General features: G+C 47.5%; 1 protein-coding gene across 4 annotated transcripts in view; it reads left to right on the top strand.

Annotated features, from left to right (window-relative positions):
* Positions 1-12,341, top strand: part of LOC138165263 (adenylate kinase 4, mitochondrial) — a 91,139-nt gene extending 78,798 nt beyond the window's left edge. For all 4 annotated transcript variants that reach the window (XM_069093409.1, XM_069093408.1, XM_069093407.1 and 1 more), the window contains exons 4-6: positions 4,146-4,318; positions 7,958-8,076; positions 10,316-12,341. In XM_069093409.1, the coding sequence (XP_068949510.1) occupies positions 4,146-4,318; positions 7,958-8,076; positions 10,316-10,427 (404 nt within the window). In that variant the 3' untranslated portion in view covers positions 10,428-12,341. The remainder of the gene's footprint in view (positions 1-4,145; positions 4,319-7,957; positions 8,077-10,315) is intronic.
* The last annotated feature ends 1,151 nt before the right edge of the window (positions 12,342-13,492 follow it).

The following is a 13,492-nucleotide window of genomic DNA, read 5'->3' as shown; positions in this document are numbered from 1 at the left end:
CTTCTTCCTCCCTCCCTTCCTGTTAATCAGTATGTCTTCTATGTTTCTTTACCGCCTTATTTGTTGTTCTTTCTGACCCTTGGTCCAGTGGAAGCCAGTGAGGGCAGGAAGTTCTTTATATTTATCTTTCCCACACACAGCACCTGGCACTTTTGTTGTCTGTTGTTCAGTCATGTCGGCCTCTTTGTGAAAAAATGCAGGCCTGGAAAAAAGTGAGGTGACCAGCTCACAGTCACGTGCCAGTCAGCGGTCGGGTTGGTCTTGTGTGGATCTCCTGACTGAAGACCAGGGCTCTTTCCATGGCATGGTGCTGCCTAAGGGAAGAAGGGATGGTAGAGGCGTATAGAATAGAGTATCTGCATCGGGCAGACTAAGGCATGTGCCTGGTAGAAATGTGAAGTGCTATGAGAAGAGATCAGTCAGTATGGGAGCATTTATTAAGTGCCTCCTGTGTGTTAGAGATAGAAAAGGAGGACAAAGACAGGACCTGCCCCAGAGAAACTTATCAGCCCGTGTTGGAGGAAGGAGGGAGAAAGCGCTTCAAGCTGGGGAGGTTGTAGATGGTGCCGCAGAGGAGGAAGCTGGGCCTTGAGCGTGACTCCATAAACAGGACAGCGGCTGGATGTGCCTGGAAAGAGTATGACTGCACTTGAGTGGGTGAGGAAATAGCGACCTGAACGTGACTTCATACTGCTGACAAGAGGCCGCATTTATACAGTTTCAAGGTTGAGATTGAGAGTTAGAAGGTATCTCAGAGGCCGGCTAAGCTGCCCCCCTTCATTTTGCTAATGAGGAAACTGAGGCCCCAGGGTTAAGTGACTTGCTCATGGTCCCATATATGACAAGTAGGATTAGAGCCCAGGACCGCCGATTCCATAGCTACTGCTTTTTATACTGCTCAGTAGACCGCCAAGGCCCCTGGAAGCAGAGAGACTTTAGGTGGTTCAGTAGTCCAGACAGGAGAGGGTAAGACCCAAAACAGAGTAGCAGCCTTGGGTGTTGAGAGGAGGGACTAGGGGAGAACTGGTGAGGCGGGGGTATGGCATGCCGCTCTTTGTTGGTGAGAGATTGGGTGTTCTAAAGGCAAAAGTGGGATCTAAGATGACATTCAATTCAACAAACTTTTTATTGACTTAAATGCCAACGATTTAGTGATCTCAGCTCCTGAGAGCAGAGGATCCGGGTCAGCGTTCTGGGATATGGAGAAAAAAGTTCAAAAGCTAAAGATCAGCCCTCAGTTACTCCGTTACCTTGAGGGTAAAAATGGGCCTTCTCTTAGGTGACATTTAAAGCTGTTCTCAACCTGTTTAGTTTAGAATTTTTAGGTTTATTCCATAGTGTTCCATCACTCACACTGTGTTTCAGTCTTTCAGGATCAAAAGGCCTTATGTGTGGCAGACGCTGTGTCGTGCTGTAGAGATACAAAGAAAGATCAAGGCAGTTCGTGTCCCCAAAGAGCTTACTTTGCATATGTGGGTATACATATACATACCCATACACACATATATACATACATAGCGTATATGTATTGTGTGTGTGTCCTGGGGGGGCAGGGAGGTCAGAAAATATCTCCTGTCAGAGACAGCATCTGAACTTAATCTTGAAGGAAATTAGTGATTTTAAGATACAGAAGTGATAAGAGTATTTGTCGGAGAAGGGGATAAGCAGGGCCCGGGCATCCACAGGAGATTGAACGTGGCATGTGAAGACTTTGGCCGGACCAGGGAGGCTGGGGAGGGAGGCAAGCTGGTCTGTCCATAGATGCCGTCTCCTGTCTCCATCCATGCCTGTGCATGGGCTTTCTGGAGACCCTCACCCCCACCGCAGGCCTGAGGCCTTTCTTGGCTCCCTCCCAGCTCACAAAATTGACTTCGTATATATTTCCCGCATTTCCGGGTTTGTTGTTTCTCCAGAGCAGGATGGAAATTCCTTGAGGGTAGAGTCACTTTTCATTTTGTATTTGTGCCCCCAGCACCTGGCCCCTAGCTGCTCACTGAGTGAGTGGATGAATGGGCACTAAATCTGCTGTGTCCATTGGCCGTCTTGTCAGATCTGGACATCAGCCTGGTACTCACTGGCCTTTCTGGTCTCTCTCCATATTGCATCATCGGGCCATTTTCAGTACTGAAGGTAATTCTTGAGGCACTGAATCAGCTTGGGGCATGAAGCTTTTCTCTGTAGCTGCATGATGTGGCAGCAGGAAGACAGGAGCTTCAGCTACATGAGGCCGTAGTGTCGAGGACCAGGGAGGTGGCTGTCCTGTGCTCCCGGGCCAGACCACACCTTGGCATCATGGTGCTTAGCACAGGACCAGTACATAGGACAGGCTTAACAAATGTTTATTGACTTGTGGACTATGCGTTTTAAGTAGGACATTGATCAGATGAATTGTGTCCAGAGGAGGGCAGGGGAGAGAGAACATGATGATGTTGGTGGACTTCCCAATTGGAAGAAGATTTGTTCCGCTAGGTCCTGGAGTGTAAAACCAGGATCACTGGGGGATGTAGCGGCAAGCGCCCCAGCGTCCCCAGGGTGGCTGTCACCACAGGTTCTTGGATCTGCTTTGATAAAGGAAAGCAACTCAAAATGGGTTAGCAAGCTTACTTTAATCAGTCACATATGTATCGTTCACCTAGTTCAGGGGAAAAAGGTCAGCACCCCGAACTTCAGAGTATACAGAAAGAATTATCAAGACAGAGAAACAGATCAAGTAGACAAATTTCCAAATTGTCCAACCATTACATCCATACCAAATCAACATCTGGGTTTTTCAACGCTGGGGGCTCTCAGCAATGGCTTCCCAGAGTCTCATCTGATCAAATCACAGAACACTTCTCAAAGTGAGCCCCCAAAACAAAGCTACACATCAGGGCTTATATAGCCTTCTCCTGGCTCAGAGAATGCAACAACCTTACTGACTCACTGGCTAATCAAGAAGTATCTACTGAAAAACAAGCCTCCCTCCCCAGGCTCCTGGTGCACTTTAGCCTAGGGGCAGGGAAGATCTTACAAATTTACATTCCCCTTACAGGGGGTAGGGGGAGGAGCTGGACAAAAGGCCCATTCAGGCTTGGAGTTGTGTCCAGAGCTGGAATGGGGAAGTGCTGCATTCTCCCTTAGGGAAGGTCTTCATGTTACACCTGGACAATCTGGTGAGGATGTTGCCAGATGAGTTCTCTTTGGCGTACCGGTTGGATCGAGTGGCAGATGATGTGCCTTCTGACTGAGGTTCTGGGATTCAAGGACTTTTTAATTGGTGACCTGGGGAGGAGACATCTCCCCTTCCTTTCTCATAGATGAGTAGGTCTCACTTTGTGTACTTTTGCTCCAGAAACCCCACTCTAGCTGGTTTCCTAAGTAAGATTTAAGGTGCATTAATGAAATGTATCCATAGAGCTGGAATCCAGTTTCCATGGTGACAGAGGGACCTGGGGTGAGGAATATTACAAAATAAACAAGAGTCATACAGTCACTATTAGAATTTGGGGGGGGGTGATGTTTGGATGAGGGAGTGGAAGAGCTGGGGGAGGGGGGAGGAGACAGGCTTCTCGTCCAGAGTTAAACCGGGTGAGTCCCTCCAGAATGGAATATTTAGTCATTTTGACCCAAAGGTGGAATCCAGAAAGCACGAAGCTGAAATGTAAACAGATTCAAGAGAGCCCCTGCCCTTTCCCCACCACTCAGAAGGGTCTCCCTCTAAACAAGGAAATCTTGCTTCAAGACAAAGAGAGACTTGAAATTTCTGCTTCCACAGTTAGAAAAACAGAAACCATTCCATTGCTGAAAGATTCTGACCATCTTAGGCTTAGATATTTTGAAATTCCTTTAAAGAGTTGATTTTTGATAACTGAGGTAAGCTCCTTGGGGACAGGAACTGTCTTAGACTGGATGTGGCCCGAAGTGGAGAGGACTTGAGTTCAAATCTAGCCTCAGACATTTACTGGCTCTGTGACCAAGTCATTTCACTTCTGTCTGCCTTGGTTTTTCATCTGTAAAATGGGGGCAGTGGCAGTGCTTACATCACAAAGTTTTACAAGGATTAAGTACAGTATTTGCCAGTGCTCACTTAGCACAGTGCCTGGGACGCAGTAGAGGCCAGATCAAGGCGTATTCTCCCTATTTTGGTGTCTGGCTTTTGTGTGTAGGCTTTCCTCGGACGTTAACGCAGGCCGAAGCCTTGGACAAGATCTGCCAGCCTGACCTCGTGATCAGCTTGAACATTCCATTCGAAACGCTCAAAGACCGCCTGAGCCGCAGGTGGATTCATCCTCCGAGTGGGAGGGTCTACAACATGGAGTTCAACCCCCCTCAAATACAGGTAAGGGCGGCAGGTGCTTGCTGTCTGTGCTTCAGGGGCTCACTGGGCGAGAGCCAACCTTGACATTGTACAGAAGAGGAGACTGAGGCCGTGGTGAGCAGGGAGGTGGCTGTCCAGTCCACACCTCTCATTTTACAGGTGGAGAAACTGAGCCTCAAAACAGGTAATGGATTTGCCCCAGATCACATGGGTGTTGGACCCAGATCTTCTGACTCCAGAGTCTGCTTCTCATGTGGCACCACATGGCCTGAAAGATTCTTCCAAGTAGCAGCAATTTAGCCTGACCTGGCATCTGTCTCTTGAAATACAAATTAGATCAATCAGTCATAAGCTCCTTGTGGGCAGGGACTTTCTCTGGACCCTTTTTTGTATCCCCAGCACTTAGCATAATGGCTGTAGACACTCTGTGTTTATTGAATGATTAGCATTAGAATCAATCAGTTGGGTACACAGAGCTGCTTTGGGAGAGGGGCAGATAGTGGCCAAGATAAAGCCAAGCCTGGAGTTGGAAGCCTCTTATTCCTGAGTTCAAATCCAGCCTCAGACACTTCTAACTGAGAGACCTTGGGCAAGTCAACTCTGTTTCTTCATCTGCAAAATGAGTTGGAGAAGGAAATGGTGAACCACTCTTTGCCAAGAAAACCCCAAATGGGGTCATGGAGAGTCAGATACAATGGAAAATAACCAGACAACAACAAAACATAGGATGGAGGCTTATCCTCCTTTGCTCTTATGTCCCCTTTATGGCCGTTACCATATTCTCTTTGGCATTCTCTCTGTCTCTCTGTCTGTCTCTGTCTCCCTCCCTCTCCCTTCCTTTCCCTCTTTCTCCTCCCTCTCTCTGTCTCTGTCTGTCTCTCTCTCCCTCCCTCTCCCTTTCCCTCTTTCTCCTTCTCTTTCTGTCTCTCTCTTTCTCTCTCTGTCTCCTCTCTCCTTCTCTCTGTCTCTCTCTCTGTCACTCTCTGTCTCTGTCTCTCTCTGTATCTCTCTCTCTGTCTCTCTCTCCCTCCCTCCCTTCCTCCCTCCCTTCTTCCTTCTTTCTCCCTGTCTCTTAACTGTCTCTCTGTCTCCTCTCTCCTTCTCTCTCTCTGTCTTTCTCACTCTCTCTGTCTCTCTTTGACAAAAGTATTATTATTGTTATATAATACTGCCATTCTCTTTTTGGAGTCCTCTTCAGTCTAATTGACCTTATTTTTTTGGTGTGTTTTATTTCCCTCTAAAATTTGCTTTCCTTGGTAACATTTGCAACGTGTTTCTTCTCTGCAATTTTTATTCTTAGATTTCCTTTCATCTACCAGGTCATGATTCTCCCTAAAACTTGAGTGTTTGGGGGGCTTATTTCCCTTCTAAAGAGTTTCTGCATCATTCCCCCTGAGCCCTGCCAGACAGGCATCCTCAGTGAATCTTCTCTTTTCTCCTGTAAAAGTTGGAGTGGCCCCATCTTTGAAGAGACCTCCCTGACACCACTTTTCTTCTTTCTGGTCGTTCACGGCTTCCTCTCCTTGCCCCACATCGTGGCTGGCCCTTTTTCGCTGACCACAGTGGATGATGAAATCTCCAGGCATGCCCTGCCTCCTCCCTTGGTCTCCTCTGTTCCATCCTGAAAGATTAAGACTTTATGGCTGAAAGGAGAATTCTAGCATCCTTGAGTGTTCTTGGTCCTTCTTTGTCACTGATGCAGAAGACCAGAGTGCCATCTCTGTGGGCAGTTAGGAATGGTTTCATCACCAGCTTGTCTGGATTGGACTTCTGCTGTCCAACTCGAAATGTCCTTGTGTTCCTCAAAATGACGGATCACTGCTGAGAGGATTCACGGACCCGATTCTTTATTCAATTACCAAAAGCCCTGAATTGGATTTCCTCTTTCTCTTTGGCCCAACATTACATGGAAATGCTCCCAGAATTTTTGCCCAGCATAGGGGAATCAAGGAACTCTATCTTTCTTGGTCAGTGTTGGAGATGAGGGAGGGGGGCAGGAATATGACTTAAAATTGATTTTAAATGCCTTTTTCTCTATAAAATGTTACTCTGTGATTTCATCCTGTGGCCTCTGCCAGCGGAGCTCAGGCTCAGGATAGCTCTCCTATTCTGGGGAGGCCCTGAAGATGGCCGTGGCAGCAGATGAGGAGGGTCCATCACTTGCTGGTTAATTATTTGGCCATTGTGACCAAAAAAACTGCACAAAAGATAGAACGACCCCTGGTCCTTTGAGACCTCCTTCCTCTTCGGCAGTAGGGGAAGGGAGAAGTAGGGTCCTAAGAATCATGCAGATTTTAGGAATGAATATAAAATAATAATATAAATAGGAATTTAACTTGTCAGCTGGGTGGTACAGTGGCTAGAGCACTATGCCTGGAGTCAAAAAAGCTTGAGTTTACCTCTGGCCTCAGACACTGAGTAGCTGGGTGGCCTTGGGTGGGTCATTTAACTACACTTCATCTCAGTTTCCCCAACTGTAAAATTAGCATGTCAGTAGTATCTACCTCCCATGGTTGTTGTGAGGATCAAATGAGATTTTTGCTGAGGGTTAAATTAGCACAGAGTCTGAGAGTAGGCAAATATATAAAAACGCTAGCTGTTTTTATTTTTTAAATCATTGTTGATGTTATGTTTTTAATATGAGAACCTTGTCCAGTGACTAAAACCAGTTCCTGCTTTTGGAAAAATGGAATCTTATTTATCTCAACATTTTTGCTAGATGTAAACTAGGAGACAAAAATGCAGTTTCTACTAAGCAGAAAGATGGTGTGTGGGTGCCTGAGGAGGATTCACACTCAGGTCTTCCTGCCGAGAGTCCAACATGCTACCCACTGGGTCACTGAGAGTCTCTGGGTGACCCTTCCAGTTTTGCAAGGTTTTGGATACACTGAGTTACAGGAGAAAAAATGCACCACATCCCTAGTGAGTGGCCACCCAGCCGGTGCTGGAAGATGTCCCTCTACTGAGGCAGCCATCATGCCTTGGGACAGTTCCAGGGGTTACCAAGCTGTCCAGCCTAAATCTCCATCATACACTCATTGCTTCTAATTCTGCCCTGGGGGGGGGGGGCAAGCGCATCCCTCAGTCTGTTGGCAAGCCTTCTGAAGGACAGCTTTCATTTTGTGCCCCCCCCCCCATACCGCCCTAGCTCTCCTTCCCTGGGCTAAATATCCCCAAATCCTTCTTCTGTTTCTGGTCTTCATACAGCAAAGCCTATCTGGCTTCACCATTTCCCACCAGTAAAATGTAAGTTCCTTGAGGGCAGGTTTGTTTTGTTTTTATCTCTGTCTTCCCTACACATAGCAGAGCCTCTGGGATATGGTTGGCACTTAGTGCTTGTTTATGGAATGAATTGAAAGTTGCCCTTCTCCTGGTGGCTCCCCACCCTTACTGGTACCTTCCTAAAACATGGCTCCCAAGGCAGAGAGTTTCTGGCAGGCACTGCCTTGGTTATGCTGAACCATGAACCAAAAGTCCTGTCTATCCAGATGTCAGGAGCCCGAGGTGCATCAGCACTGATGGCCAGCTCCCTTCTGCCCCTCCCTTTATTTCTGAGGCCCAGGTGCTCTCATCAGTGCGTGTCATGGAGGGCAATGCCGTCCTCCTGCAGGCACCGGGCTGAGCTGGGCCCCTTGAATCTGTTTGTCCTTGCATTTCCAGGGGGTCGATGATGTCACCGGAGAGCCGCTGATCCAGCAAGAGGATGACAAACCGGAGGCCGTTGCTGCCAAGCTGAGACAGTACAAGGAGGTTGCAAAACCTGTTATAGAATTATACAAGTGAGTGTTTCTGTTCCTAAGCATCCCCGTCTCCTCCCAGAGAGTGAGCTCTGGGAAGTACGAAGCAAGATGTCCGATCAGGGGAGCTGCAAGTTGGACAAATGCCTTGCTTGGCACTGAGCAAGCGACTGGCACATAGTAGGCACCTGGCACATAGTAGGTGCCCAGCATGTAGTAGGCGCCCGACACATAGTAGGCACCTTGCACATAGTAGGCGCTCTATAAATGTTTATTGAATTGAATTGCCAGGCAAGAAAATGGGAACTTAAAAACAATGACAGTAATACCTGACCTTCATTTAATTCATCAGGGTTTGTGAAGAGCTTTCTAGAAGCAGTGGGCTTAGAATGAGGGAACCTGAATTCGGGTCCGGGTGTGGCTGCCTTTCCTGCCTCAGTGACCTTGGGCATGTCATTTCAGCTCTCTGGTCCTCAGTTTCCTCTTGTGTGCAACGGGGGGGAGGGCTGAACCAGACAGAAGGTGGCTGATTTCTGCAGGGGAGGATATGAGGTTCAGAGACATCAGACTTGCCCAAGACCACAGGTTTACTAGGCAGGATTTGAGTCTCGGATTTTCTTGACTCCAAGTTCAGCCTTCTGGCTCTTCGGACATATTCCCTTTTGATTTCTTAAAGTCCAGAATTAAAACACATATGCAGAGAAATAGATAAAACAAACAAGCTAATTTTATATTCATTTCTAGCTCTCCTGTCTCCTAAGCCTCATCACTACCAACCTACACTTTTCTTTGTAATTCAGAGTATTCAAAACCTTGTGTAGCGGGAAAGGTTAATAAAATACAAGGTAGCTATGGAGTTTGACAGCGAGGTGGTGCCATAGTGCGTAGAGCCTTGGGCCTAGAGTCAGGAGACCTGAGTTCAAATGTGACCTCAGACACTTACTAGCCATGTGACCCTGGGCAAGTCACTTAACCCTGTTTGCCTCAGTTTCCTTGTCTACAAAATGATCTGGAGAAGGAAATGCGAACCCTTCCAGTATCTCTGCCAGGAAAACCCCAGATGTGGATGAGAAGAGTGAGGCATGACTGAATGACAACAGAGGTTCTTTTTTGAGCTTTCCTGGGGCTGTTAAGTCAAGACAGACTCTGTCTTATCCCTATCTTTAGGTTAAAAACTAGTTGTGTTTCCATCTTCTCCTGAAGTGACGGGGTGGTGGGTTTCCAGCAGCCCTCCAGCTCTCCCTCCTTAGTCACAGAATCAAGGTATCTCAGAAATCTGCTTCATTTTTAAAGGGGAAGAGTTCCCAGTGCCCTGAATGGTGGGAGCGCTCTCTCCGCCCATAACTGGATGCTGCCAGTTCAGGGTCTCAGTGAAGGAGGAAGAATGGACTTCTGGACCCCATGTGTCTTTAGGGAATGGAATAAGGGTCATTGGGTGGGCCTCACTCCAGGGCTTTCTAGAAGGTTCTGGATTTGGAGGCGGCTCCCTTATCCAGAATGTCCTTATATATTAGTGAAATCAGAGGTCTGGTCCTGCTCCCCTCACCTCTCCTCGGTATTTACTTAGGATCATGGATTCTATTATCCTCATACAATCCCATTCCCTAATTTTACAAATGAGGGGATTAAGATACTTAGAGATTAAGTGATTTATCTGTGGTCAGATTGCTAGTTAAGTAGCAGTCAGGATTTGAACCCAGGTCTGTAATAGAAAGCCCTTGGACTCAGAGACTGCTTTGCTGTTGTCTTTGTATTCAGACCAACATCCAGCCCAGTGCCTGGCCCAGATGTGGTGCTTAATAAAAGCATCTTCACTGATGTTTGGTTGTTGAATGAATGCCCAAACAGATGAAAGGCAGCAGGGACTGACTGGTTCTGTGTCCCCAGTGCCAGCATGACGCCTGGTGTGTAGTAAAGACGGCACATCCCTGTGTTGAATTTTATCAGGTGACCTTAAGGGCGCTTGGCCAACATAGCAGCCTTATGTGTGTTGGGCTCTTCTATCCTAATGACCTGAGCTGTACAGTGATATCATTTTCTTTTCAAAATGTCTTTATGCTTCTTACTTTCCTATCAAAAACAACCTCCCCTTCCCTTCCTAGAGAGCCTTACCTTGGAACACGTGTTGGTAAAACCCCCAGAACAGTTCAGCAAAACCAACCAAACTCCTCACTCATCAGCCTTTCTTACCCACGGTGCTCCTTCCCGTCAGCCAGAGGAGGGAGGTGGAACAGTGCCATTTCTGAAAGAAAGCCTAAATGTGCCCTTGTTTATCTTGCAGGACCCGAGGTATTCTCCACTCTTTCTCCGGGACAGAGACCAACAAAATCTGGCCATACGTTTACTCACTGTTTTCCAACAAGATGGCGTCTGTGGGAGTGAAGAAAGCTTGACAAGCCTGTAGCATGGAAGAACAGGAGGATGTGGGTCATTAAATTGTGTGTATAGTATCGGTGCTGTGTTCAAATTAGGCGCTAATCGAGATCACTTGAAGCACCTTCCTTGGTTATCCCAGGGAGTGGATGCCAAAAGGAATCTGTACAGAGAGGTGACCAAAAAGTAGGGCCCGCTTCCACTTAGGAAAGGGTTTCCAAAAACAGACTTGACATTTGTCTGGACCCCCTAAAAGAGAGCAGGCCATCCCGGTGCCAAGTCCCGGACGACTTCTCTAACTTGTAACTCGTTTGGAGTGGGCTGTGGTGTTCCATCATGGACCCTCTGGGAGGTAGTGATAGAAGGTGGTGGGATGGTGCCCCAGAGGGCTGCCAAGCCACAACCTGAGACCTGGAGGCCTCCAAGGACATGGCGCCATCTTGATCACAGAAGCTCTGCCTCTGTCTTCACCCCTCTAGCCAAAGCCAGCAATTCCCATTGGGTCTGTCAGATTCTGGGATTCTGGTTGGTGTCACTTCCCTTTTCTTCCTTGGGGATGTGAATGCTGTCTCATCCTCCTCCAGCTCCAGAAGATTTTTTTCATGCCTTCTAAGAAGAAAGGCATAAGGACCCATTTCTCCTCCATTGCTACTCAGCTCTCCCCTTTCCCAAGATACCCATAGCTAAGGGTAGAGATGGCTGTCCCTATCTTCTTAAGTTGGAATGAATAGAATCCATTCAGACCCCAGGGACCGAGTAGTACTGAGTTGTCCATGTGCAGATTTGAGTTTGCCCCTGTGACACACACCTCCTTTCCTTTCAAGGAAGGCTAGGCCCCTCAGCATCTCACACAGAGTGCCACACATCATCTCAAGTGCTGAAGACCACATCTCAAATATTTAAACAGTAAAAAACATAACAAAAAAAAAAAACTGCAGGGACTTCACTAGAGGCAGTATGGATAGTGGACAGAGCACTGGCCTTAGAGTTAGGAATATCCAAGTTCAAACCTCCTTCCTGCAGAGAGATACTTCTTATCTGTGTGACCCTGGACAAGTCACTTAACATCTGCCTCAGTTTCCTCATCTGTAAAATGAGGGGGTCAGATGGGATGAGCTCTAAGGACCCTTCAAACTCTAAATTTTGGATCCTGTTAGAGTAAACAAATGCTTTAGTTATTTTTTTAGAACAAACCATATTAGAGAGATGCTGCTAAATGTTAGTGCTGAGAATTGGGAGATAAAGAGGCCTTGGCATGTTGTAAAGATAGTGGACAAGAGTCTGTTCCCACGTGGAGAAGGCCTCTGCCTTGTCTAGCCCCAGCATGATAGCTTTAACACTACAGGATAGAGGGCATCCATAGGGGGATGGGGAAAAGGGGCCCAAAGAGTTAGGCTCCTCTCCTTATTTTCCTCTGGAAAATCTAGAAAATGCCATTTATTCCTGCTGCCTTACACCTCAGGAGCGTCGTCTGTCCGTGGCTGGGAGAAGGGTGGTTCTTTCCCCCAAAAGGTCCTCTTCTAGTGTTTCTTGAAAGGACCCTGTCCCCGTCCCCCCATGTAACCCTGCACACTGATGGGAAGAGGACCTGATTTTGGGGCTTCGGTTGATGGAGTTGAAACACGTTCTTTTCTCAGTGAAGCTTCCCTTGACATCTCAGCAACACCCCTTTCATTTGGTGTCTTAGCACCAGTGGAGTGGGTACTGTATACATTAAAAAAATGCCCACCCACCTTCTCTCCAAACTGCCTTTCCTTCTCCTCTCTGCCCCCCTGATGGAATGCATTCGTTGTGTTCTCTTCTAGCTGTCTTGATGGGGAGCCAAGTTTTCTACTGTTTTATTGGGTGAGTGGGTGGGTGGTAGCAATGGAAAGGGAATGTTAATTTTTCTGATTTGTGTAATTAAAATGCCCCGCATGGGCTTCTGGAATGTGGTCATTGACTCATGTTGATTTGGCAGTTTTGGGGAGGAGTGATGTTTGGACGAGGGAGAGAGCTCCAGGTGAATCAGTTACTCCTTCTAGATGGACAACCTCATGGTAGTGAAGGAGGAGTCTGGGAACATGGCAGAACAGCCAGTTTTTAATATGGAAATGGCAGCACACCAGAGCAGCAGCAGTAATAATAGCCTTCTATGTAGTGCTTTTAAGTTTGCCAAATGCTCCATGTATAATTACATAGATGACGATCATCTCCCACCTCCACACCTTTGCACAGGACGTCCTTCGGTGCTTTCTCATCTTTTCCTTTTAGAACTCCTCACTCCCTCCCATGGCCGTGGCACCTCTTTGATGAGCCCTTTCCTGATCTCAATTATCCCTCTCTGTACCATCCCCGGCCACCCATCACCAAACATTTTCTTTGTATCTGCCTGTATCTACTTATCTGTGAACATAGATTTCCGTGTCAGGATGTAAGAACCTCCCTCAGTCGTATGTATTTCCTTATCTCTAAAATGGAGACAATAGCTCCCACCTCCCAGGGTCGTTGTGTGGATCAAATGAAGTAACATTTGCAAAGTGCTTTGCACTTTAAGGCACACCGTGTGTGCCAGGTTTTAAGGGCCAGAACCCCAGGTTCCCTTTTGTCTGTCTGCCCAGAACCTCGTCCCATGCTTGCCACCTGGTAGGTATTGGGTAAATGTTTTTACTAGGGGGCTGTGAAGGATTAAGACAAGTCTCTTTTTCAAGTGAAGAACACAAGCTTCGGTATTTGGGTACTGTGCTTGCAAGATTTTACTTTTCATTATGTGTGTCCTGGTAATTCATTGCCTCTGTAGAAATCTGTATGAGAAGGGGCGTCCCTGATCAGTCCGTCCCGTCTCTCGTCACCATCCCCGACTAGGCTTGTTCAGGCTCTGCTTGGTCACCTCCAGCACTAGGCTTCATCACCATGGCTTCCCAGCGCCCAAAGGAAGAGCTGTCCAGCACCGCCAATGAATTCACGGGCAACCCTCTCCCTTTCCTGGCTGAGTCGGCTCCTGATAGGACTTACGGAGGCCGGGTGGAACAGTAAAAGGAGTTCTGAATCTGGAGACGCAGGGCTGGCTTCCATCCTGGCTCTGCTGCTCACTGTCTGGGGAATC

The sequence above is a fragment of the Petaurus breviceps genome, unplaced genomic scaffold (assembly GCF_028583685.1).
Source record: "Petaurus breviceps papuanus isolate PSGF00001 unplaced genomic scaffold, PetGlider_PUasm1.0 208, whole genome shotgun sequence".
In the NCBI taxonomy this organism is placed as follows: Eukaryota; Metazoa; Chordata; class Mammalia; order Diprotodontia; family Petauridae; genus Petaurus; species Petaurus breviceps.
Note: the sequence above shows the minus strand (reverse complement) of the source record. Positions and strands in the feature narration are given on the sequence as shown.